The sequence below is a fragment of the Ochotona princeps genome, chromosome 6, assembly GCF_030435755.1.
Source record: "Ochotona princeps isolate mOchPri1 chromosome 6, mOchPri1.hap1, whole genome shotgun sequence".
Classification (NCBI taxonomy): domain Eukaryota; kingdom Metazoa; phylum Chordata; class Mammalia; order Lagomorpha; family Ochotonidae; genus Ochotona; species Ochotona princeps.
The window spans coordinates 46,977,747-47,002,900 of record NC_080837.1 but is presented as its reverse complement, the minus strand read 5'-3'; the positions used below and the strand labels follow the sequence as shown (position 1 = coordinate 47,002,900).

The window sequence follows — 25,154 nt, the reverse complement described above, 5'->3', positions numbered from 1 at the left end:
TTTATCCTAATTTTTTTTTTTTTTTTCAAAAAAAAAATTTAGCCTAAGGAGCTTCTATTTCGTGTCCACTAGGCACCTGCAGTGACATCCTGAAATATTTACAGAGCATTTCTTTGTGGTATTCCCTGAGCTGAAGGCCAAAGACTGTGGTGTTTCCTTGAGTAACACTGTAAGGTGAAGGTGGGGGGCAAGCAAGCAAGATGTCCTCACACATGGTGGTAAGGCATTGCGGAGCCCTGGCATGCGAGTCCCTGGATTACTTTGCATCAGCTAAAGGGCACTGTTCTCTAAGTAGTCCCAAGCCCTCAGGAGGTGGCATCGAGTAAGACAGTGGCCTGTGGGACACACCTGTGTTTGGTGCAGCTCTTTGAACTTGGATCCTAACCAAGCCAGACATGGAGGAGCTAACCCTTGGTCACCCTGTTCAGGAGATGGCTATTGTTATTATCCCCACTTTACACATTAAGAAGCAGATAACGCAGAGCAGCTTAAGAGCTGTCACACAGCTAAAAGTGTGGAGCCAGGCCCAGGGACAGGATTGGGCCCTAGCCATTCTGAGTCCTCACAGAGATAGTGAAAAGGGACTTTGAAAGTAACATAAAAACATGACCACTTTGGCACACAGTGACCATATGCATTTCAGATTGTAAGCAGCAAGAAGACACATTTCTTCTAGGCTAAAAGCTGTGATGTTGAAAACGAGATAACTGAGCTCCGGGTTAAGGTTTCGGAAACTTGCCTCAGTGTTCAGTCCTCTGCTGCTGGTGTAGAAAAAGCGCGCCTTTGTGGTCACAAGTATGCAGCTGGAGTGTGCTTAGTGCTTAAGCAAATTGTTAGGATCTGCTTGCCGCTTAACCTTGATGGGGGGAATACAGTTGGTATTTTCTGCTTAGTTTCTGATCACTTTCTGCCCTCAGTGGTGCAGGCATTCCCCACCCTGGCCCTGGTTCCTTTCACTTCCAGTGTCATTCCAGAGCTCTCACCCTGTAATCTTTGCTCCAAGAACCAGCTGGGGAGCTTCAGCTACCCAGGGTCCCCTCGCCCTGTTCATCTTTGTCCCTGGGGCTCCAGAAGCCCCCGGAGCCTCTGAAACAAAGTTGTTATCTCTTAAGGAAGGGGTCCCTCCCGCTCCTACTGGTAGTTTGAAAGGAGTTCTTACCTGCTTGTCCACCTCCCTCCTCCATCCCTGGGAAGCAGCACGCGCTTACTGCCTGGGGTGAGCGCCGGTCCCTACAGTGATGAGTTAGAGGCTGGCTCCCATCCCACCTCCTAACCTCGAGCCAGTGACTGGCCGAGATGGTTCCAGTGTTCCGGGACCTGTCTTCACCGGGTGATAAAAATTGCTCGTACCCCTCCCTCCTTTCCGTGTGAGGAACGGAGGCTTTAGTTATCTTTTTATCCCTTCTTCAACGTGGGCTTTATCTTTTTTCTTTAATCATTTTTCACTCCCAGCTTGGCTGTTTCCTTCCCTTCAGCTCTTTGGAGTCTTCCAATCCGGCAGCTGTAACTTTGTCCTCTCCTTCCGGCCCCGCCCCGCCTCTTGGGAGGAGTGCCCGCGCCCCTTGGGGCTAGTCCCCGGGAGCTGTTGTAACCTGAGAAAAGGAGGAAAAAGGGCAGGCCCCTGGAGCTGACTGCCGGCCCCGTGGCCTGCCCGGGGATAAGAACCTTGCTCGCTCAGCTCCCTCCCTCTTTTCTTTTCCCCTCCCCTGCTGCAGCAGGGCCCTCCCCCATCCGCACACACAGGCTGCTGGGTAAGTGGCAAGATGGCTCCCCTGCATGTCTCCGGCTGATCGCTGCCGCTCCGCCAATACAATAGAGCCAGCCACTACCAGCAGCCTGGCCCTCTTCCTTCTCCTTCTCCAGAGACCAATCCAGCCGAACTCGGGGTTTGCCGTGAGGACTTAACGCTTATCTCTTACAAGCCAGATCTATTTTAGCTTCCCCGCACCACCACCGCCTCCCTTCCATTTACCATTTTTTTGGATCCCCAGTTGCTGCATCTCGGTTTTCTCTGGATCGGGTGGCCGGGGAGGAGGTGGTGGGATCTTGGGACAAGGAAGGTTTTTTTTGTTTTTTAATTTTTAGGATTTTTTGTTTGGTTTTTGTTATTTCTTCCATTCCAGAAAGGGATAAACAGCACTTCCAGGGGGAGAAAAAAAAATCATGTTATCAGAAAGCAAAGAAGGGTGAGAGCTCCACATTTCCATGTTTCCCTCTGCTCGCGGCGCTAGCTCACCTCGGCTCCCTCCTCTTCCCCGCAGCTCCTTCGGTTTTGGTTGTTTTCAGTCATTCTGCTTTTCCCCTTTGTCCTTCCTGCCCCGTTTCTAATTGGCCCCACATGCCCTCTGTGTGGGAAGTGGGCATTATTCTGATCAGCCTTTTCTCTAGATGGAAGCAGTTGAGTCGCGTGGGGGCCTGTTAGCTGGGGGCATAGTTCCGATTCTCCCTTCTCCCCCAGACCCGTGCGTCCTCGCGCTGGCTGCTCCAGGGACTCCAGGGACTCTTCTGACCTCTGTGTCTGGCAGCCTGGTGGGAGTGTTGAATTTGGGGGGGGAGGGCGGCGACTTGGTTTCTTCCTCTCCCGGGTCTTAGGAGCCTGGGTGATGATCTTCGTGTGATTTTTTTTTTTTTTTTTTTGACCCAGTGTTTGGGTGGCAGCAGAGGAGGGTGCAATAAGAAAGAGAAGTTGAAGATAGGTTAGGCTGGAAGATAGCTTATCTGAAGTGCATCTCTGGGATTCTTTGCCTGAAATGCTTAACTTGGTTGATTGAACTTGGGGGAGTGGGTCCAGTGTTGGGGGGGGCGGTCTGTGTGGAACTAGGGAAGGGGAGCCCTGCCTACGAGGCTTCCCTTTCTAGCTCTTGGAAGGTGGAAGGAGAAAGTGGGAGAGACTAGGTATCAGCTGAGTATCAGAACAGTTCCTACAGTTCTGCGCAGGTGAAGGGAGCCTGCTGACCCTCCACGCATTCCTACCATCCAGTTATACCTCTCCTTTTGAATAAGAGGTTGCTTATTGGAGCCCTACTTCCCCCACATCCCCACCCACCATTCTCTTCAGTCTCAGTGTCTTTAGATCAAGTGGGTCCACAGGCATTTACTGATTAAGCAGTTGATTAAACACAATGTTGGGATCATTAGCCTCAGCCATGTTCTTTCTCACCTTTTTTAAAGAATCCAGACTTCGCTTAGTCTTGCTTGTTGTCCTGCTAGGTGTAAATGCCTGTGGCCAGGGGACAGGGAGCCACAGGGCTGTGGTCAAATCAAGTTGTTTTGGAGGGACTTTTTTCAGAGGAGCGTCTTTCTGCTTTCTGGCGAGTTAAAGACCCAAGAATAGTTGCGCTGACCCCACATGTACCAGCTTTATCCTGTCTGGGTAGTGGGTGGTCATGGTTGCTGTAAATCCGTGCTCTTTCCCCAAGGAAATGGTTCCCCACTTTTCCTCAGGGAGCAGGTCTTTGGTGTGATCTAACAAGCAGCCCAACTACCCCCTTCCCAATCCCACTGCAGTGAAGGGCTGCGAGGCCTTCCTGTGCCACTAGCTAATGTCTTGTTCTCTCTTCCCCCTGGGTTCTTTCCTGCCCTTCCCTGTCAACCTCCCCCAACCCCCATCCTGTCAGTGAGGAGAAGGAGGAAGTGACCATGGACACGAGTGAAAGCAGACCTGAGAATGAGGTTCCAGAGCCTCCTATGCCTATGGCAGACCAAGTCAGTAATGATGACCGCCCGGAGGGCAGTGCTGAAGATGAGGAGAAGAAAGAGGTAAATATCCAAGCCGCCTGGTGGGGTAGGTGGGCAGGAGTGGACCTAAGGAGAGGGTAGACCACACTGGTGATCCCTCTTGCACAATGGGATGACTTAGAGGAGGGCTGAGGCAGGGTGTTGGATCAGGATGGGGCCAAGGGAGAATTCGCTGGTTAGCAAGGGAGGCCCCTTGGGATGGGGACAGGACTCATTTGTGCTCCTTTACTTGTTGGGAAAGTAGTAGTCCAGGCCCCTAAGAGTGTGTAGCCCACTGGAAAGTCTGTTCTGGCTGCTTACCTAGGAATCAGGCTCCAGCTTTCCCCTGGTAATTCCTTTGGCTTTCCCTCCTTTTTACAAGCCTGGTGGGGCTCAGCGCCATCTAGTGGGCCAGCCATGCTGAGGAATTTCTGTTCTTACCTGCCCCCCAGTGGTCTCATTTCAGAGATGGAGCCACTTAGAAGCCAGCACTCGGGTTGATCCAGGAGATATCTGTGACCCCTGTTCCTCCTTTTTTGGCATATAATTGTCTTATGTCCTGCACCCAAATCAGGGGGCTCCCCGCTTCAGAGCCAGCGAAATCTTCTTGGCTCTTCAAGGTCTTAGAGAAGGGATTAGCTGGGTTTGGGAGTGGGTAACAGGGTGGGAGGGACTGTTGTGTGTGTAGCCTTTCTCTGATGTGTGTTGCGGGGGCGGGGGCCGGTGAAAGTGATTTGATGTGCAGAATATTATTTATTACAAGGTCCTTCTTCCCCGTAAAACTTTGTCCAAGCACCTCATGTACGGTAATCCGCCCGTAAAATATAACCCTGCCCAACTGGCCAATCGCTGATGCCGCCTCTTCCTCTGGACCCACCCGCTGCTACTGAGCTGCCCAGTCAGAGCCGAGTCTGCTACCCAGGTGTCTTGGCCAGAGGGGGGCATGTGTATGGGCTCCTGTGATGGGCCGGCCTTCTTTTGCCTCCCTGTCTTGCTTACGTCAGGGGGCCAAGAAGAGCACTGTTCTGGAAAGACTTGTATTAAGAAAGCAAAAAGCATTTGGAAAGGGGTGGACTTGTATCATCTCCCTACTTGGGACACCCCAAGAAGAGCTTGTGCAGTGCTGGGGCGCCTGCCCTCGTGCCCTTGCCTTCCAAGGACTGTAGGTGGCCTTGTCTGCTACAGACTGTTGGGACCCCCGACTAGGGCACTGAGGCCACCTAAAGAGTCAATGTTTACACATCACAGTGCCGTGCTGTGAAATGTTGAGTGGGGTCCTCAGCTTAAGCTGTGACGACTAGGAACCCTGCAGAGGAGTGTAAGGTCTCTGCCCCAGGGATTTAATGCTGGTGGCAGCCCAGCCCATGTCACCACTTGCTCATCAGATGGACTTTCCTTTGGTCCCTGCTATCCACGGTGAAGGGCAGCTTATTGGTTGCTCCAACTTCTCCACCCCCGGAGGCAGGGCCTCACTCTTCCACCTGCCAGGAACCGCTGTCTCAGATGGAGTCCCTGAGGAGATGCCACCCCCAGCTTGGAGAAGACAAGTGCCTTGACCTTGCCGCCGAACATGTGCCAGGCCCTGGGGATGTGCACCTGCTACCCCAGACCACCTTTCTGCAAGGCTCCGTGATGCCCCTCGGTGCGAGGACCCCTTCCCAGATACAGGCAGAGGAGAAAGGGACTCTGGACTCCTCACCTGGACACCCAGTGCTGGGTGGTGGTGTCGCCGCAACTTGCTGCTGGTGGACAGAGGATCTTGTCTGCCTGGATGGCAAGGCCCGCACCTGCTCCTCACGGGCCATCTCATCAGGGACTGGAAGATGATGCCCCTCCAGGGCCAGGACTGATGTATCTGCCCCCTTTTCCCCTCTACCCCTCGCTGAGCTTGGCCACCGCCAGTGAACTGTCTTGACATCATGGAAACTGGGCAGTGTACCCCCACACGTTTTCCTCCCACCCCCCCTGCGCCCCTGGGAGGACTCTGGCAGTGCCGTGCTGACTACCACGCCGTGCGCCCACCTTTTTTGCCAACCCAACCCCCCACCAATTGCACAGCGCCTAGCAGGGAGGGCTCATTCTGATTGGACCGGCGGTTGACTAGATACAGTACACAGTGAGGTGCGATTGGCTGAACTGAAGATCCCAGGTGTGAGATGGTACCTGGAACATTTGTCATATTCCTAGTTTATTTTCTTCTTTGTTTTCTTCTTTTTAGTTTAATCTTTTTCCCCCTTTATTTTTCTCATTTCCTTATTGGGTTGATTTATTTGATTCGTGTTTTTTCCTGTTTTAGTTAAGACCTCTTTTTTTTTTTTTCTTTCTTTCTTTTTTTGTTTTTGTTTTTGTTTTGTTTTTTGTTTTGTTTTGTTTTCTCACTAACTTACCCACCGAGAGTAGCCCGGCTAGGGGTCAGGCTGGCCCTTAACAGAGACCAAGGAGACTTGGTTAGACAACAGAGACGGGGCTGGGCTGGGCTGGGGAGAGGGGATGGTTTGTTTATTAAGGGGGTTCTGCCCTATCCTGTAGAAGGATGGTAGGGTGGTCTTAGTTTTTCCAGAAATAAGCACCTAAATCTCAAATGTTCTATTCCCCTTTTCTCTGTCTTCCTCTTGTTGTGATGTATTCATAGTCTTTTCCTCCCACCAAGTGTTGGGAGACACAGAAGGTTACTGCCGAGCTGCCTGCTGGAGCCAGGTGTGCTGGCGGGATAGTCGGGACCTCCCTGGGGACACCAGGCCGTCCTTTTTTGGCTGGCCCTTGCCGCAGCAGCCTCATCTCCAGCCGGCCTGCTGCTGCTCTCCCCATGGGGTGGCAGGGTGTGGGCCATTTGGACTGAGCCATTGTCAGTAGATCTCAGACTGGCATTGAGAAAAGGAGAAAGTGCCTTCTGGAAGTTGCCATCCCAGAGTCAGTTTGCCTTGTTTGCTCCTGTGCTCTCAAGTTGGCAGGGAAGGAGTGAGGAGGACCAGGGGACCCAGTTCTGGGCACTTATTGGGCCTGGGGTTCTCCTGACCCAGAGACAGTGGCACAGGGCAAGAGCATCATCCTCCAAGGGCTGTGGAGCTGCTCGTTAACTCTTGGCGCTTATTTCTGGTTAAACTAATACACAGGTCTGCCACGGAATAGGTGGCTCTTCCCTGCTGTGATGATTGGTTTTGTTTTTTTCTCTAACTTGCATTGATTCTGCTTCGTTTTTGCCGTTTGCTGCTTCTGTTTTGGTCTCTGTGCCTGTCTCTCTCTCTCCCCCTCTCTTTCCCTCTCTATCTCTGTCTCTGTGTGTCTTTAGAGGCTGTGCTAAGACTGCTCCATCTAACCTCCTCCCCCCCTCTCTGTGGGGTGTCTTTTTTTCCCCTTTCTCTTCTCTATACAGAGTTCACTGCCCAAATCATTCAAGAGGAAGATCTCCGTTGTCTGTAAGTCCAGCCCTGAATCCCTGATAAAGGTCAGGAACACCATAGAACTCCACCTTCACAGAGAAATAGACTCCTGGGCACCATCGGTGGCCTTCTGGGGGCACCCCTCCCACCCTGCAGGCCTGTGTCCCTCCTGGCCTGAGGAGGGTTATTTTGAAGTTCAGAGCTTCAGGCAATCCCTGTCCTCTCTCCCCACCACATTATAATAAGAACATGCACATCTCCGACCATTCCCATCTAGTCTTGGAGGCATTTGATGCTTCCCAAACCAGGAATGTGAGGATGTGAGGAATTCCCACGGAATGCTTATCAGTTTGTGCTTAAACTATTCTCAAATTGTGCCTAAGGAAATAAAAAGTGCTCCATGCTTGGTAATGTTTTTAGCATTTTCCCAGTGAAGAACTTCGGATTAGAAAAGTAACACTAATATAGGTGTTTGTACCTGAAACTATCAACCTAAAGAATGATCAGATCATATCACGAGTTTCAATTAGTTCTGCTTAGGTGTTTGTGTCCCAGAGTGTGCTTGTGTCTCCTGCATCCCAATCCTTTTTAGTCTTCCTTCCCCACTACTTTATAGATATTTCTGTCTACCACTAAAAGTTTAAGCTGCTCACCAAACGAGTTGCTCCTCCCTCATTGCTCTTAGAAATACAGAGCTTCCATGTGCCTGGAGGGAAGTCCAGGCCTTACTGCTCTGACACTGCGGTTTCCCCAGGCCCCCAGAAGTGATTTCCTTGAGTTAACGTCTTCTAAAATGCTGGCCGAAGGTGACCTGTGGGTATTGTGCTGCAAGCCAGCAGGAGGCTTGAGACCATCTAACTGTTGGGTCCTATTTCTTGGGGACAGCAGCTACCAAGGGGGTGCCAGCTGGAAACAGTGACACAGAGGGGGGCCAGCCTGGTCGGAAGCGGCGTTGGGGAGCCAGCACAGCCACCACACAGAAGAAACCCTCCATCAGTATCACCACTGAGTCACTCAAGGTGAGGTGGGAGAGCCGTGGAAGGGAGGATGACCCCATTAAGGTGGGAGTAGATCTGGGCCCAGTGTAACGGGGTGGGGGGTATCTGTGTCCCAGAGCCTCATCCCCGACATCAAACCCCTGGCGGGGCAGGAGGCTGTCGTGGATCTTCATGCCGATGACTCCCGCATCTCTGAGGATGAGACAGAGCGGAATGGCGACGACGGGACTCACGACAAGGGGCTGAAAATATGCCGGACAGTCACTCAGGTGCGGCTGCCGCTCGCTCTCCAGCATTGGGCCGGGGCGCTGGGCATGGAGCAGGCCGCTGAGGAGCCAAGTTACTGTCATGTAGGGGACTCCGCTCTCGGGGCAGAGGGCTGGGTTAATTGGCACTTCCAGGGGTCAGAGTGCCCGGCCAGCTGGCTGCCTCCTGGAAGGAAAGCTTGATTGGAGCACAGCCACAGCAGTGCACTGGCTCATGGCTATGGCCCACTGGCACACTATAGTGGCAAAAATCAAGTCGTGGTGAGAGAGACTGTAGCTCACAAGGCCTCCAGTGCCAGCTGTCTTCCCCAGTTGTCCTTGAGTCAGATTTGGGGGGTGTTGACCATGACAGGATCTGGTGGGGGTAAGCTCTCCCCCAAGGATGAAACGTGCTGGGAGCATATGCTTGCAGTGGCAGCCAAGCTCTGCTAGCCAGGGAGCCAGGCTGGAAAAAGTGTCCATTGCTGGTTAACAGACACCCACTGTAATCTGATGACCCTTATAGGTCGTTCCCGCAGAGGGCCAGGAGAACGGGCAGCGGGAAGAAGAGGAAGAGGAGAAGGAGCCAGAAGCAGAACCCCCTGTGCCTCCCCAGGTGTCGGTGGAGGTGGCCTTGCCTCCACCTGTGGAGCATGAAGTCAAGAAAGGTTTGTGAGGCACTGGACAGCAACTTTCCAGAGTTCCCAGAGCACTGCACGCATGTCCCGTGGGGGCAGGTCTCTGCTTGGCGCCCTCACACTTCCTGCCCCTTCAGCGCTCCAGACTAGCAAGCTTGGCAGTGAGGAGTGGGGCCATGTGCTCAGTCTAGAGGCAGGAAAGCCAGCACTGCTCCTCCTAAGAGCTGTTCCGTGCGCTCTCCCACAGTGACTTTAGGTGACACCTTAACTCGGCGCTCCATCAGCCAGCAGAAGTCTGGAGTGTCCATCACCATCGATGACCCCGTGCGAACCGCCCAGGTGCCCTCCCCGCCCCGCGGCAAGATTAGTAACATTGTCCATATCTCCAACCTGGTAAGTCACTTGTTTCTCACTTTCCAGACTTGCTCAGTGGCTGGGGATTCCTAGGTTAGGCTCCTAGGCCTCTCACTAACTCCCTGACCCTGTCTGAGTTATTAACCTATTCCCTCATCTGGAAAATGGGAAGAGAAAACTACCTTCTACAGGATTTGCCGAGGCTCAGCACGTGATGTGTGTTTGAGTGCTGCCTGCACTCGCCCTCGACACTCCTGCTCTGCCCTTACCAACGCTCCCAGATCTATTCCCGCAGCGGCAGCTGGCGAAGTCTTAGCACTGCTTACGTGGAAGTTGGGCTTGCTTTTCCCTAGGCTCCAATGTCTGTTTTCCTTGGTAGGTCCGACCATTCACTTTAGGCCAGCTAAAGGAGTTATTGGGCCGCACAGGAACCTTGGTGGAGGAGGCCTTTTGGATTGACAAGATCAAGTCTCACTGCTTTGTCACGGTAGGAGAGAAGCTCATTCTGGGGGTTGTGGCATCTTCCTTGTGTGACTGACAGCAGGGTTCACAGTGATAAAGCAGATGGGACTTATTGAAAGCATGCCATGATTTTCTGCCTTGTTCCTCCACCAGTACTCAACAGTAGAGGAGGCAGTTGCCACCCGCACTGCTCTGCATGGGGTTAAGTGGCCACAGTCCAACCCGAAATTCCTTTGTGCTGACTATGCTGAGCAAGAAGAGGTAAGAGACCTCAGTAAAGTAAGGGGGGTTGGCGTGCAGGCGGAAGCCGTTACCCACTGGATTCCAACTCTGACCCCAGGCACAGCTGCTGTCCCCGAGTCACTGCTCTTTGCTCTGCTCTCCTCCCTTCCTCTCTGGTTTCTATAGTTGAATCATGGGGCCTCAAGGATATGGATTCCATCCTGACGGTCCTTGTCCCTCCTCTGCCCACAGCTGGATTATCACCGGGGCCTCTTGGTGGACCGCCCCTCTGAAGCAAAGGCAGAGGAGCAAGGGGTACCACGACCCCTGCACCCCCCACCCCCACCCCCAGTCCAGCCACCACAACACCCCCGGGCAGAGCAGCGGGAACAGGAGCGGGCAGTACGAGAGCAGTGGGCAGAGCGGGAACGGGAAATGGAGCGGCGGGAGCGAACCCGATCAGAGCGGGAATGGGATCGGGACAAAGTGCGAGAGGGACCCCGTTCCCGGTCACGCTCCCGTGACCGCCGCCGCAAGGAACGTGCAAAATCAAAAGAGAAGAAGAGTGAGAAAAAAGGTACTTGGCACACACCTGCTAGGAGGTGGGCTGGGACAGAGGGCCCAGGGACTCGGTGTGACCCTGTCTCTTCCACCTCAGAAAAGGCCCAGGAGGAGCCACCTGCCAAGCTGCTGGATGACCTTTTCCGGAAGACCAAGGCAGCTCCTTGCATTTATTGGCTCCCACTGACTGACAGCCAGGTGAGTGGCCTCCTTTGTGCCATCTTCAGAGTGCCATCTGGGCTGGAGTCAGTGCGTGGGGAAAGTTGGAGGACCGCAGGAGCACGCCGGCCCACTGCCTGAGTTAGGAGAGATACAGGGAGGCAGCTGAATGTCCCAGGAAAGGGCGGTTGTACAAAACAGTGTGCCCCTGGGTGGCAGGAACTGAAGTTGGCAGGGCCAGCCAAGCTTCCTAGAACGTGATTTCAGTCAGCTGGAAAGGCTGTTTGACAAACTCACCTGTTTCAGTCTCCAGAGTTTTTACTTGTTAAAATCAGCTTCACAGTAATGGGCCTTTGGGAATTTTAGGCTTAGACTATTTGAGTAAGTAAAGGAAAAAGATTTGTTTACATCCAGGCTGACGGAAACTAGGAAAACACCAAAGACCAGGTGGGGGTGGTGCCTGTACCTCGTATGTGTGTAAGAGTTGGAAACTTGGAGGAAGGACAGGTGCCCTGGGGAGTCCCAGCTGGGCCGGAGACCCTGAACTAGGACCGCAGGGGGATGGAGTGGGGCCGAGGTGCCAACTCTTTGCCTTTCTGCCTGCTGCAGATTGTTCAGAAGGAGGCAGAGCGGGCTGAACGGGCCAAGGAGCGAGAGAAACGGCGGAAGGAGCAAGAGGAGGAAGAGCAGAAGGAGCGGGAGAAGGAAGCTGAGCGGGAACGGACCCGACAGCTGGAGCGGGAGAAGAGGCGGGAGCACAGCAGGGAGAGGGAGAGAGAGCGAGAGAGGGAGAGGGAGCGAGACAGGGGGGAACGAGACCGAGACAGGGAACGAGACCGAGAAAGGGGCCGGGAGCGAGATCGCAGAGACACCAAGCGCCACAGCAGGAGCCGGAGTCGGAGCACACCGGTGCGGGACCGGGGCGGGCGCCGCTAGCCTGGAAAACACTAGGAGAGCTGCCGGTCCCAGCCACTCTGTCCCGAGGGGGGGTGCAAGGCCACAGCGGGATAGGTACAATCTCAACCACCCTGGAACCAAGGGTCTCCTCACACCGTTTGCCCAGTGCTCGTGTCTGGCTGCCACCTGTCCCCACAACCAAATGGAGCAGTGGCTGTCCTCGCCCACCCCCTTAACCTAACTCCTGGGACTCGGTCCTTTTCTCCCTCTCATTTCCCTTGTTGAGTCTGTGAGAGGGAAGAGCTAGGTTAAGGCGGGGAGGGTGGTTGGCCCGAGTGGGGAAAGCCAGGTGTCCCTCGACCGCTCCAGTTTGACCATCCTTTTCACACCACCTCCCTTGGGTACTCACAGCCTCCTTGGGAACAGCCGGGGCCAGGACTGGGTCACCTATGAGCTGAATCAGCGTCCCCTCCTGAGGCCCGGGGCCCCTGCAGTTCCCACTCTTCTCTCCTGCAGCCTTGCCTCTTGCTGACCGGTTCCACTTTATATCCACCTTTTCCTTTTGTTCAATTTTTATTTTTATTTTTTTTATTATTAAATGATGTGGTCTATGAAAAAGAATAAAATCTGACTTAGTTTTAAATAGTGTATGAGTGGCTTTCATTGGGCCTGGGGGAACAGCCAAACCAAAGGGCATGGCCACAGCCTGGAATATGCAATGCCTGCATGCGTTCTAACTGCTCATTTGGTCTCGTTTTCACTAATTGCTGGACCAGAAGCCTTCTAACCGGCTGTCCTCCATCCTGCCCTGGTTCTAACCATCCTGGAGATGTAGGTCTCCTTGCTTTGAGGGGAGAAGGGAAGACGCCCTGAGGAAGGGAGCGCCCTGTATTTGCGTGGCGGGTAGGAGGGGGTGCAGGGAAAGGGGGCTCCTAACCAGGACTAGAAAGGTCGCTCTCCTAATTCCTGGTTCGCTGCACCAGACAAGGCGGCGTTCTCACCTGCTTGCCACCTTCGAGGCGCTTCCCAAAATTGCCACCAGGGGGCGGCAGACCCTCGCTGCATGCGCCCCAGTAAACGAGCTTCCCCAAAACACTCTGCTCCCCACCTCCATCCTCCCGCCTATGTCGTGCCTCCATCCCCGCCACGTTCCTTGGGCCCGGCTTGTGGACCCCCGGGACCTTGTGTTACCCTTAAGAACACGCCAGCCGGCCCACCACTGTACTCCGCACGGGGCTCCCAAGACGCCGGGAGTCCTACCCCAGCCCTAGGAGCCAGTCTAGGAACGGGGCGCCCGGTCCCCCGCGGTGGGAAGCCAATATCCCACCTCGCCGATCGCCTGGCCCCGCCGCTTAGGGCGTGCTGGTGGCTCCAAGCTCTCGGACGCGCCCTCCCAGCCAGCTCTTGGGAAAGGACCTGGCGCCGTGGCCTGGATGTCCTCCCGCCCCAGTGCCCTGCCGGGGCGCTGCGGGCCGGCCCAGAAGGGGCGCCGCATCTGTATGCGCCCCGCAGCCCGGGAGCGCCGAGGGGGCGGGAGCCAGGCGCCGCCCCCGCCCCCACCGCGCGCGGGCCCGGCTGGCCGGGGAGGGTCGGAGGCTGGGTTCTCCTCTCCCGCGCGGCGCGGAGCCGCCTCGCTCCTCCGCAGGCGGAGCCTCCTTCCCCCGCCCCCTCCGTCTCGCTCCCTTGTTCTCGCCGGGGCCGCTCAGACCTGCAGCGGAGCCGCGGCGCCCGCTCCGATCCGGCTCGGGGCTGCGCCCCCGGGACTCGGCGGCGGGGGCGGTCCCGGCCAGCCTGGGCCCCTCGGCAGTACCAGGTAAGGGCCCGCCTGCCCGGCAGCCCCGAGGATCGGGAATCCGCGAAGGGGCAGCAGGGGGCCCCGCAGCCTGCGGGTGTCTTCAGCGTGGGGCGCTCCGTGGCTGGAAGCTCGCTGCCGGCTCTCTTCTCCCGCGCTCTGCCCGCGCACCTCTCCGCTTTTTTCTCTCGGTCACTCTTCCCCTTTCCTCGTCTCTGCCTTCTCCTGCCCTTTCCTGCTTGCCTCCCCAACCCTCATCTCCCGCTCGCCCGTCCTGTCTTTCCCCAACGCCTCTCCCGCTCTGCCTTTCCTTACCCCCTCTAACCTTTCCTCTCTCTCTTCCCTTTCCCGCTCTCCTTTCCTCCTCATGCCCTCGGCTCTCCTCTCACCTTCCTGCTATCCTGTTTCCCACTCCTCTTACCCCCTGCTCTCTCTCCTCCTTGTCCAGCCTCCCTCTCAGCTTCCCAGCTTCCCTCCGGGAGCAAACTGACTGTCAGGTGTGTGTCTGCTCCGGGGGACGGAGGAGGGGCGGGCAGCCGGCCACCACCGCTCTCCCCAGGAGGAGAGGGAGGGCCAGCCCACGCAGGGGACCAGGTCTTCTCTTGGGCTCCCCTGCCTCCCGCAGCCCCTCCCCATCTCTGCCTCTCCAGGCTACTGCTCCCTCTTCCAGAATGAAGTTGCCTAGGCCTGGGCTGACCCCCGCCCTCAGCCCCAGGCACCCACTGCAAGCGCCCCCTGCTCCTTGCCCCAGCCTAGTACCTGCTTGCTCTGTGCCGCTAAGGCACCAAGGCTGCCTGCCTTATCGCTCCCTCCGTCTGTTGCTGCTTGCTTTGGTGGCTCTTGCTGTTTCTGCTGGACAGTCCTCAAGCCCATCTGGCCCCCCGTGGCTCTGGGTCTCTCTGCTTCCCTGCTCCTCCAGCTTGGGCTGCCCCCCAACAACCTCCTGAGCCCCGTCCCACTTTGAGGGACTGCCACAGCAGCAGCAGGGTGGGCTGGGGCAGTGTCTGCAGAGCCGGAGGGACTTTGGCAGGCTCTGCATACACCCTGGCCTTGGCTGCACGCCTTGTCATCTCTCAGCCTAACCCTAGGCAGGTTAAAGCCACACCTCCCGGAATGCCAAGCCCCTGATTTGAAGCCTTTCTCTGGTCACCCCACTCCCAGCCCCCAGCCCCACCCCAGTCCCAGCTGGGAGGACAGGAAATGGAATTTGGGATTCCAAGACCACCCCTGTCCCCCTCCCCAGCTTCCCTTCTCAGAGCTGGCTGGCCAGAGATGAAGCAGCTTGGAGGGCTGAAAGGGAGGTAGGTGGCTGCAGGCAAAGCCCAGAAAGGGAGGAGGGACAGATCAGACCAGCTACACTGTACCCTCAGTCGGGACATTATGGGGGAGGGGAGGAGGGAGTGTCAAGTATCACCACCTTGACCCTGAACAGCTACCTGTCCCACAGGTGTGCATCCATGGGGTAGCCCCAACGCCTCTGCCCCTCCGCCCTGGCCAGCTCATGGGCCACCTGGCCTGGCCCAGCCACAGCACCCGGGGCCCGTGAGCGGAGCCCTGGCTGCACCCCAAGCATGTGGGGCCTGGTGAGACTTCTGCTGGCCTGGCTGGGGGGCTGGGGCTGCATGGGACGGCTGGCAGCCCCCGCCCGGGCCTGGGCAGGGTCCCGTGGGCGTCCAGGGTCTGCGTTGCTGCGAACCCGGAGGAGCTGGGTCTGGAACCAGTTTTTTGTCATTGAGGAATACGCCGGTCCCGAGCCAGTCCTCATTGGCAAGGTAAACCTCCCCTCTCCCCAGGGCTCTCCTGCCCCATGGTTTCCTCCTTTCCCTTCCACAGTGACCTTGGTCCCTCCAAATGCCCTCCACCCCACTGCCCCCAGACCTGGTCTCTTAAGTCTCTGGCCCTGCCCTTGGCACCTTCCACCACTCTCTGACCCCCGCAGCTACACTCGGATGTAGACCGTGGTGAAGGCCGCACCAAGTACCTGCTGACTGGGGAGGGCGCAGGCACAGTGTTTGTAATCGATGAGGCCACGGGTAATATCCACGTCACCAAGAGCCTGGATCGAGAGGAGAAGGCACAGTATGTGCTGCTGGCCCAGGCTGTGGATCGAGCTTCCAACCGGCCCCTGGAGCCTCCGTCCGAGTTCATCATCAAGGTGCAGGACATCAACGACAATCCACCCGTCTTCCCCCTCGGGCCTTACCACGCCACGGTCCCCGAGATGTCCAACGTTGGTGAGCGCCCTAGTGCCACCTCTGCAGGGAGCTGTCCACCCTAGAACTCCCCATCGCCTACCTAGCCTCCCTCCCACCTGGGCCCCCTGCCCCCTTCCCAATGGCTGGGCTGATGGGCAAGCTGGGATCCCTCCAGGGACATCAGTGATCCAGGTGACTGCCCACGACGCTGACGACCCCAGCTATGGGAACAGCGCCAAGCTGGTGTACACGGTGCTGGACGGGCTGCCGTTCTTCTCTGTGGACCCCCAAACTGGTGAGGAAAGCACTTCAGGGTTGGGGGTGGGGTGGGAGGGGTCACCGTGGAGGAGCATGCTGGTGAGCCACTGCCTCTCTCTTCCCCAGGAGTGGTGCGCACGGCCATCCCCAACATGGACCGGGAGACACAGGAGGAGTTCTTGGTGGTGATCCAAGCCAAAGACATGGGTGGCCACATGGGGGGGCTGTCGGGCAGCACAACAGTCACTGTCACCCTCAGCGACGTCAATGACAACCCCCCTAAGTTCCCCCAGAGTAAGGCCATTGCTTCACCGGTCCTTTGACCTCACCCCACCCCACACACAGGCCTTTCATTTCCCATCCCCACCACAGCCAGCCTGTGCACAGCGGGAGAAGGGAAGTGCTGGGATGGGGGCTGTGGGAGGGTTAAGAGGAAGGGCTGGGGACCTATCTCAGGAATCAGCCTGCCTTTCTGCTCCTGTCAGGTGTGTACCAGTTCTCCGTGGTGGAGACAGCTGGGCCTGGCACGCTGGTGGGCCGACTGCAAGCCCAGGACCCAGACCTGGGCGACAACGCCCTCATGGCCTACAGCATCCTGGATGGGGAGGGCTCCGAGACCTTCAGCATCAGCGCAGACGCGCAGGGCCAGGATGGGCTTCTCACTGTGCTCAAGGTTTGCTTCCCACCCACTGACACCTGCGGGCTCCCTCGCACCTGCTCCCTGCTCCCTCTTGCCCCAACCCCTACCCACCTGGGTGCTATGAACAGACTCAGGGCTACCCTGATGTGATGCAAAGCGCCAAGTCTGCAGTCATGTCATCTTGCAGAACAGGCTGGGGGCGGGGGAGGTGGTCCTTGGAAGCTGGGCCAGGGGGTTGTGGGGGGAAACTGGTTCAAGGTCACTTAACACATCTAGGACAGAGCTGGGGTAGATTAGAGCTGCCAACCCCACCTCCTCACCCGTGCAGCCCAGCCTGCCTCCCATGGGCCCCCCAGTACCACTGCTCCCCATGAGGACTTAGAGCCAGGTCCAAGGGGCGGGCTGGGGAAAGCACTCAGCAGCTCTCCCGGAGGAGCCTGGGATCTACCCTGACCTGCTCACACTGTGCCCTCCCCATCCTGCAGCCCCTTGACTTCGAGACCCGGCGCTCCTACTCCTTCCGAGTAGAGGCCACCAACACACTCATTGATCCTGCCTACCTGCGGCGAGGGCCCTTCAAGGATGTGGCCTCCGTGCGTGTGGCCGTGCAGGACGCCCCTGAGCCACCTGCCTTCACCCAGGACGCCTACCACCTGACAGTACTTGAGAACAAGGCTCCGGGGACCCTGGTGGGCCGAGTCTCAGCCTCTGACCTGGATTCCCCAGCCAGCCCGATTAGGTGAGCTGAGAGATGGATGGGCCCTCAGGATGTGTCCCATTCACTCGTCATTGGTTTTGCTGGTCCGCAGACCTGAGTACCTGGGAGGCCTGCAAGAAGTGCCCTGACAGAGCACTTGGCAGCTCACCGCCAGCCACCTCTTGGGAGACAGTGGTGATGCTGCCAAAAACCATCATCTCCTTTGCTCAGTGGATCTCCCACTGCTCTGTGCTTCTTGTTTGTCTCACTCGGTAACATCTCGCTCTCCCAAGAGTCCCATCCAGTGGGTGCTGCAGCAGTCATTCTGGGGACTGGCTAAAATGGCCAGGATTGGAGTGGGCAGTGCGAGACAGAGCTCAGGACTTGAATCTGGCCTTGGCTGTGGTCTTGAGAATAGCCCCTCTGGTTGCCTCCCCTGCCAGCATCCCTGCAGCGGATCAATGAGGCGAGGAATGGTACGATTCCCATTTGACAGTTGGGTAAACAGAGACTAAATGATTTATCTGGGGTCACCCAACCACTCTGAAACAGAACAGGACAGATGGGGGGGCTCCTGGGTTCTCCAGAATGGAGGAAAGACGAGGGCCCTGCACCTCTCTCTGTATCTCCTCTCCCCTCTCTGGGGAGCCAGGTGGCCCAGTCCCAGGACAGGTGCCTAATGGTGGTGTCCTTCCAGGAAGGGTTGCCTTTTAAGAAGGATTCCAATTTGAATCCTGACAGCTCTGTGGGGCCTGGGGTGGACTCTGTCAACTGTGCCGGGAGGAAAGGAAGGAGGAAGGGACAGAGGGGCGTCAGTGAGCTCTGGCTCTGCACCTCTCCCTTCCTCAGGTACTCCATCCTCCCCCACTCGGATCCCGAACGTTGCTTCTCCATCGAGCCCGAGGATGGCACCATCCGCACAGCAGTGCCCCTGGATCGCGAGGCTCACGTGTGGCACAACCTCACAGTGCTGGCCACAGAGCTCGGTGAGAGTCCCGCGCCTACAGGGAGCCAGCAGCCTGCTGGCAGATGGGACTGTCCCCATGTGCCGGGGAGGGGAATGCTTCCTGCCAGTGTTTCCAGCCTGAGTCCCTGGCAAGCAAGCCTCCTGTCTGTTGGGTTGGGCCCCAGGGGCCTACCCGATCATTCTCCTAAGCTTGGAGTCACCTTCTTCGCTGACCTTAAGAATGAACAAGGCCCCAAAAGAGTCACTACCCAGGGACTGCCAGGCCCTGTCCTGCCCACTGCCAGCTTCAGGCTGGAGCTGAGCATCGCTCCTGTAGCACCAGCAGGCAGGGGGAATAGCAGCAGTCACTGTCTGAAAAAGCCCCCTTGGATGCCTGGCAGCGAACCCCCACTATAGTGGAGGGCACCAGCTCCATGTTCCTGTCAGTCCCCTGTAGCCCTAGCCTTGGCTCTAGAACAATCCCCTCATCCCCCTTCCCCCTACCCCACCGGTTCCCCACATACCCTGCTTTGCCTGGGGCACTCCCATCCCCTGCTGTCATTCATGCTGTAGAATCAGCAGTGGCCAGTCGTGTGGGGGGGAGGGTGTGGGTGTGTAGGTGTAAATGTGTAGGTGTAGGCAGGTGTGTGCTCAGGGGTCTGTGTGATTCCCACTCATGCTGGTGAGCGTGCAGCTCTAACTGGATACAGACATAGTCTCGTGTGTGTGTGAGGGGGTTCTGTAATGCTGTTTGTGTGTCTGGGTGGGTAGCTCTCTGGAGAGTAGCCGCAAGCACGTGTGGGAAGGTAAGCATAGTGCAGGAAGTTTTTTAAGGGATGGTGGAGGTAAAGATCTTTGTTTGAAAGCCCAGGCCTGGTTGGTTGGTAATCCATGTTCTCGCTGGGCCTTTGGAAGGCACTTCCAAAAGGAAGCGTCATTGGGCATGTGCAGGTGTTGGTGGGCAGCAGCTGATGCCGATGCTTCTTAGTGTGAAGCAAGTTGTGGTTCAAGCCCCCCAAAATGAGTTTGTTCATTCCACCTTCATGACAGCTTTGTGAGGCAGTTGAGACTATGTCCCCACATTTTTACATCAATTACCTTATTTTTTAAAGATTTATTTATTTTTATTATTGGAAAGGCAGATTTACAGAGAGAAGGAGAGATAGAGCAGGTCTTCTGTCCACTAGTTCACTCCCCAAATGGCTTCAACAAGAGGAGCTGAGCTGACCTGAAGCCAGGAGCCAGCAGCTTCTTCCAGGTCTCTCACGAAGCTACAGGATCCTTAGCTTTGCACCACCCTCTACTGCTTTTTTAGGCCATAAGTAGGGAGTAGATTGGAAATGAAGCTGCTGGGACATGAACCACATGGAATGCTGGTGCCCCAGGGTTAAGGATTGCCCTGTTGAACCACAGTGCCAGCCCCATCTCCATTTCTCTTTTAAGATGCATTTATTTATTTGAAAGAGTTATACAGAAAGAGAGGGAATGAGAGACATGAGAGATCTTCCATCTGCTGATTCACTCCCCAAGTAGCTACAATGGCCAGAGGTGACCAAGCTGAAGCCAGGGTCACCCATGTGGGTGCAGGGGCACAAGCACTTGGGCCATCCTCCACTGCTTTTCCAAGCACATTAGCGGGGAAGTAGAACAGCCAGGACTTGAACTAGCACCCACATGGGATGCCGGCATCACAGGTAGCAGCTGTACATGCTGCGTTACAACGCTGGTCCCTGAGTCCCCATCTTCAAATGAGGAGTTAACTGCCCAAAGTCACCCAGTTGGAGCAGGGTCGGGGGACAGTCTGCCAAGCCTGAACCATCAGCTCCTCCTATGTGCCTATATGTGCGATTGTGGGCCGCCTGGCAAGCAAGTGTGTGTTGTGGCTGTGTGGCTAGCCCTGTGGTGTGTGTTTGCAGCAGGCTGCTTGTATATACATAGCTGTGCCCGTGTGTGTGTGTGTGTGCGTATCCCATCTCGCCTCTGCATCCCGCTCTTGTCTCACCCCATCATCAACCTGCAGCTGTAGGCCCCAACAGCAGTGAAAGCAGGGACCCTATCTCCGGGGCTGTCTCCAGGAAGCCAGTTTTCTCTGCCCTGGGAAAGGCTGAAGGACATGGGAGACTCAGCCAGGGAGAAGTTACTAGAATCCACACTTGTTTACTGTCCCTTAGGACATTAGCAGGGGGAGGCACCTGATGAATGGGTGTGTAAAAAGCAGGGTGGGGTCCGCTGTGCCCGGCAGGGGTGCCTAGGCTGTCCTGGGTTCTGCAAGTGATGGCAGCAGCTCATCCCTCCCCAAGGCCAACCCTAAGTGATATTCATTGCTGCACCACAGCTTCCCAGCCCTCTGATGATGGTGTGTGTGTGTGTCCCTCCCACAGGTGCTGTGCCTGAAATTGTATTCTGTGGGCCCCAGCGGGAGGGGGGTGCTGCTGCAGTCACTGTGCGGGTCAGCCATCCACTTCACGGGAGCCCCAGTGATGCACTCACTGAGTGTCCCCGAGATACAGGGTGTGAATGCGTGTGGACTGCAGGGCTGTCATCCACAGTACGAACTGTCTGCCTTTCACCTGGGCCGCATGAGCCCTGCCTGTGGGTTACACTGTGTCCCCTTCAGCGTGTGTGGAGTCTTGCGCCCCTCATTGGTCCCAACACCATAAACTTGGTGTCGCCTCACTGACCTCAGACCTGTGTGTTGTACACATCCTCTGTGTATGTGTGCAGTGCACAGGGCAGGCACCCACATCCCACGGATACAGTGCATCAACTGTTTTGTCTCCATCTGTATTGGTGTCCTGGCTTCAGACAGCTCCTCCCAGGCCTCCCGGGTGCAGGTAGCCATCCAGACCCTGGATGAGAACGACAATGCGCCCCAGTTAGCAGAGCCCTACGACACTTTTGTGTGCGACTCCGCAGCCCCTGGCCAGGTGAGCAGTGATGGGAGTGAGGGGTGCAGGAGCCTGAGGCCTCCAGGGGCCCACTTGGGACTAGGCCTCTTTGCTTCCTCACAGCTCATCCAGGTTATCCGGGCCCTGGACAGGGATGAAGTCGGCAACAGTAGCCGTGTCTCCCTTCAGGGTCCCCTGGGCCCTGATGCCAACTTCACCGTTCGGGATAACCGAGGTGGGTGGCCTCCCTGGTTCCCCAGCCCCGCCTGTGTGGGCCTCTCACCAACTCAGGAGATGTGAGCTCTGAAATGCACTTGCACTTGTTTTTGTTGCTGTTTTTCTCCCTGCAAACCTACCCCTGGGAGGTTGGCTCCCCAGGCAGCTCCCCTTTCACCGTGGGCAAAAGGAGTGCCCCACATTTCTTCCCCACCCCCCTGCAGATGGCTCTGCCAGCCTGCTGCTGCCCTCTCGCCCTGCTCTGCCCCGCCAGGCCCCCTACTTGGTCCCCATAGCACTGTGGGACTGGGGGCAGCCAGCACTGAGCAGCACTGCCACCGTGACCGTGAGTGTGTGCCGCTGCCGGCCCGATGGCTCCGTGGCATCCTGCCGGCCTGAGGCTCTGCTGTCACCTGCTGGGCTCAGCACTGGTGCCCTGCTGGCCATCATCACCTGTGTGAGCACCCTACTTGGTGAGTCAGGCCACCACAGGCTACAGGGGTGGACAGAGAGGAACCAAGGTCCCCAGATGCAGGGAATGAATGTGTTCACCCCCACCCCTACCCCCCCACCCCTGTGCTGGAGGGAAGGAGCTCCCCAGGGGGGATATAGATTTTCCTGCCACCTGCTGCATCCAGGGGAGGAATTGGGACCTGCTAACGCCCAGTGCCAGTAACAAGACATACACATTGTCTGTTGTGCTCCACTCTGGGCCAAATGCGGTGCCTGGCTTCTTGTTTCCCACAACCACAAGAGGCATGTAGGATCTGTATGTGGCCTCTAAGTAAAGCTCAGAGACTTCCCAGGGTCTGTGAGCCCAGAGGGTGAATTCCGGGATGTATCCCAGCAGGCAGCTGTGCTGTGCTGCTGTGACATAACCCCCACCCCTAACCCCTTGCCGCAGCGCTGGTGGTGCTCTTTGTGGCCCTGCGGAGGCAGAAGCAGGAGGCACTTATGGTGCTGGAGGAGGAAGACGTGCGTGAGAACATCATAACCTACGATGACGAGGGCGGGGGCGAGGAGGACACGGAGGCCTTCGATATCACGGCCCTGCAGAACCCCGATGGGGCAGCCCCAGCAGCCACCGCCAGCGCCACCCCAACAATGCGCCTTGACGTGCTGCCCCGGGGGCGCGCACCACGCCAGCCCCGGCCCCCGGCCCCCGCCGATGTGGCTCAGCTGCTGGCGCTGCGGCTGCGTGAGGCAGACGACGACCCCAGCGTGCCGCCCTACGACTCGGTGCAGGTGTACGGCTACGAGGGCCGGGGCTCCTCCTGTGGCTCGCTCAGCTCGCTGGGCTCAAGCAGTGAGGCCGGCGGTGCCCCCGGCCCGATCGAGCCACTGGACGACTGGGGGCCTCTCTTCCACACCCTGGCCGAGCTCTACGGGGCCAAGGAGCCCCCAGCCCTCTGAGCCCCCAGGGCCTGGCCCTGCCTGCCTCGGCAGGGCAGTGTGCACAGGCCCGTTGAAGTGAGCCCATTGGGCGGGGCAGGGGAGGGGAGGGGCCGAGGCAGGTGGCAGCAGCCCAGAGACCCCAGCCTCCTCCTCTTTCCCTCCTCCCCGGGCCCCCTAATCGTCCCTCACTGGTCCATGCTCACGTCTCTGTCCCAGGATCTGCGTGTCAGCGGTGCCATCCTTCGTTCTCTCACTGTGACAACCCCTCCGTGGTGGCTTTCGTCCCTGTGTTCCTGAAGCTCTCTCTGTCTCCCGTGCCCCCTCCCCCAACTCATGCCATGTCCATCTCCTGCCCACCCTCCCGTCTCCTCTGTGGGTCCCTGTGACTGGCCTTTTGGGTGTTTTATTTTCTTCTATTGTTCATCCCCACAAAAAACAAGGGAAACATCCAGCCACTGCTGCCCACCCTCCTGCAGGGGATGCTCTGCCCCAGGTCCGTGGCCCTTGACCCTGACTGGGGAGGAGGTGGGGGACAGTTCCGCCCCTGCCCCCCAGTGGGGCTCTGAATCCCGGCTCCTGTCCTTACAGACCTGCCCGCATGGTTCCATCCATCACTCATGGCCTCATCCTGGCTCCACAGCCTCCAGCAGAGAGAGAGTCAGCCCAGCCGCCCAGGGCCTGAGCTCCAGACCCAACAGCCGCTGCCGCCTCCCTGGAGCTCTGTCCAACTGTCAGCCTTGCCCTGGGCCTCCCAGCTCTGGGCCTGGGCTCCGTGCTTCCCAGGTTCCCCTCCCTGGGGAAAGGGCAGGGAGGGGAAGAAAAGGGGGAGGCAGCTGGGAAAGGGGAAAGAGGGAGGAAGGGGAGGGGCCTCCATCTCTAATTTCATAATAAACAAACACTTTATTTTGTAAGGGTGGGGCTTTGCCTGTTTCACTGTGCTCAGATGATACAGAAGTGAGAGCAGAGGGCAAGCACCACCCACCCCTCAGCTCATTCTCATTGGGCTCAAAGCCATCACCAGAGGTGGGTTTGGGCTTCTGCATTTAGGGAATAAGGAGATGATGCTGATGCCTCCCATTGCTGTCCCTGTTGGTTTCTGGCTGTCTAAGGGGAGTGAGATGGGGGACTTATTGAGGGTGGGGAGACAGGCAGCAGAGAAGGAAGCCAGGCTCTCAGACTGTGAGTGGTGGATTGTGGGGGGAGGGCAGGCTAGCCTTTTCTAGGGTCTGGAATGCCTGCTGTCTGAATGGGATACCCGAGCCTGGGCTTAGCTTCCATCTTTTTCCTTTTTTTAAAGATTTATTTATTTTTACTGGAAAGTCTAATATACAGAGAGGAGGAGAGACAGAGAAAGATCTTCCGTCCGATGATGCACTCCCTCAGTGACCACAACGGTCGGTGCTGTGCCAATCTGAAGCCAGGAACTTCTTCCAGGTCTCCCACGCAGGTGCAGGGTCCCAAGGTTTTGGGCCGTCCTTGACTGCTTTCCTAGGCCACAGGCAGGGAGCTGGATGGGAAATAGGGCTGCCAGGATTAGAACCAGCACCCATATGGGATCCCGGCACGTTCAAGGCGAGGACTTTAGCCGCTAAGCCATCACGCCGGGCCCTGTTTCCATCTTTTAATTTTCCTCTTGGCCAAGGCCTTCATTTTGGTGGCTGTGGAGGGACAGCATCAAAGCCGAGGTGGGAAGTGGCAGCCCTGAAGGCGCTGCCAGCATCTCCTAAATGCTCCCTTCCAGAAGTGGAGATGGGATCGGCCCAGGAACCAGTGTGATAACTGAGACACACAGGAGCAGGTGGGCTGAGGCAGCCTGAGACCCTCCCTTCTAAATGTGACATGCTGGCAGCTGGGAACCTGGCTTATCACACTTACACCTTGCTTAGTTAGGGCAACCAGATGGAGGGAGAACTCTCCAGCCCTGAGCTGGAGCTGGTGCCCTGGACCCCTAACAGTCCAGGGACAAGAGCAGGCTGTCTGTCCCCCAAGGTCGTCAAAGACAGCAAGCAACGAGTATGCCAGGCAGGGTGTCAGGAGGCACAAGGACTCCAGTGCCCGGCAGGCAGAGCAAACCCTACAGCTTCAGGAGTGGGCAGAATGACAAGAGAAAATGACCCCTGAGACTCCTGCTTGTGAGTCGTCCCCCGGAATGGGAAACTGACCTTTGCCTGTCCCTAAACCCCCCGTGAAGTCCTCGTGCACTTCATTAAGTAATTCAAGGAGAAAAGCAGAGTGTGGAGAAACAGACATGTCAGCAAGACCCATGGGCTGGTGGCCGACCTCTAAACGCCATCGTCAGGAGGACGGGCTTGCAGCAACAAGTCCAGAGAGCACGGTGGGTGCTTGGTAGGGGGTGAGGGGTGAAGGTAGCTCCTCCATCAACCCTACCTGTACATCACGCCCTGGAGGCCTGGAGGGGACGTGTGGAGAAGAAAGCCTGGGCCCCCAGCCCTGCCTCTTGCCTGCTGGGTAGGGCCGCGGCACAGAGCTCTTT

The 25,154-nt window shown here is 57.1% G+C and overlaps 2 protein-coding genes across 12 annotated transcripts in view; both read left to right on the top strand.

The window, feature by feature from the left end:
* ACIN1 (apoptotic chromatin condensation inducer 1) overlaps window positions 1-12,279 on the top strand; it is a 32,589-nt gene extending 20,310 nt beyond the window's left edge. For 7 of the 11 annotated variants that reach the window (XM_036495646.2, XM_058666209.1, XM_058666216.1 and 4 more), the window contains 11 exons: window positions 3,618-3,759; window positions 7,091-7,133; window positions 7,983-8,116; window positions 8,212-8,364; window positions 8,867-9,008; window positions 9,226-9,371; window positions 9,712-9,819; window positions 9,948-10,055; window positions 10,269-10,593; window positions 10,675-10,775; window positions 11,346-12,279. In XM_036495646.2, the coding sequence (XP_036351539.2) occupies window positions 3,618-3,759; window positions 7,091-7,133; window positions 7,983-8,116; window positions 8,212-8,364; window positions 8,867-9,008; window positions 9,226-9,371; window positions 9,712-9,819; window positions 9,948-10,055; window positions 10,269-10,593; window positions 10,675-10,775; window positions 11,346-11,672 (1,729 nt within the window). In that variant the 3' untranslated portion in view covers window positions 11,673-12,279. Of the gene's footprint in view, window positions 1-1,759; window positions 1,894-2,123; window positions 2,187-3,617; window positions 3,760-7,090; window positions 7,134-7,982; window positions 8,117-8,211; window positions 8,365-8,866; window positions 9,009-9,225; window positions 9,372-9,711; window positions 9,820-9,947; window positions 10,056-10,268; window positions 10,594-10,674; window positions 10,776-11,345 lie in introns of those variants that run through there. The other 4 variants (XM_004584685.2, XM_058666212.1, XM_058666211.1 and 1 more) reach the window with 4 other exon arrangements.
* A 1,039-nt stretch (window positions 12,280-13,318) lies between these two features.
* Window positions 13,319-23,534, top strand: CDH24 (cadherin 24). The gene is made up of 13 exons (XM_004584908.2): window positions 13,319-13,446; window positions 14,873-15,197; window positions 15,365-15,659; window positions 15,796-15,915; window positions 16,005-16,172; window positions 16,364-16,551; window positions 17,004-17,257; window positions 18,065-18,201; window positions 20,967-21,088; window positions 21,173-21,284; window positions 21,490-21,738; window positions 22,170-23,153; window positions 23,249-23,534. The coding sequence occupies exons 2-12, from the start codon at window positions 14,997-14,999 to the stop codon at window positions 22,676-22,678; spliced, it is 2,355 nt and encodes a 784-aa protein (XP_004584965.2). The 5' UTR covers window positions 13,319-13,446; window positions 14,873-14,996; the 3' UTR covers window positions 22,679-23,153; window positions 23,249-23,534.
* Window positions 23,535-25,154: the final 1,620 nt, after the last annotated feature.

What these genes read in the sequence shown, in the direction of transcription:
- CDH24 (XM_004584908.2), top strand. Translation starts at nt 14,997, where the DNA reads ATGTGGGGCCTGGTGAGACTTCTGCTGGCCTGGCTGGGGGGCTGGGGC. An exon ending in CCCCGAGATGTCCAACGTTG is followed by an intron (nt 15,660 to 15,795) that starts GTGAGCGCCCTA and finishes GGATCCCTCCAG; the next exon opens with GGACATCAGTGATCCAGGTG. An exon ending in CTGTGTGAGCACCCTACTTG is followed by an intron (nt 21,739 to 22,169) that starts GTGAGTCAGGCC and finishes CCCTTGCCGCAG; the next exon opens with CGCTGGTGGTGCTCTTTGTG.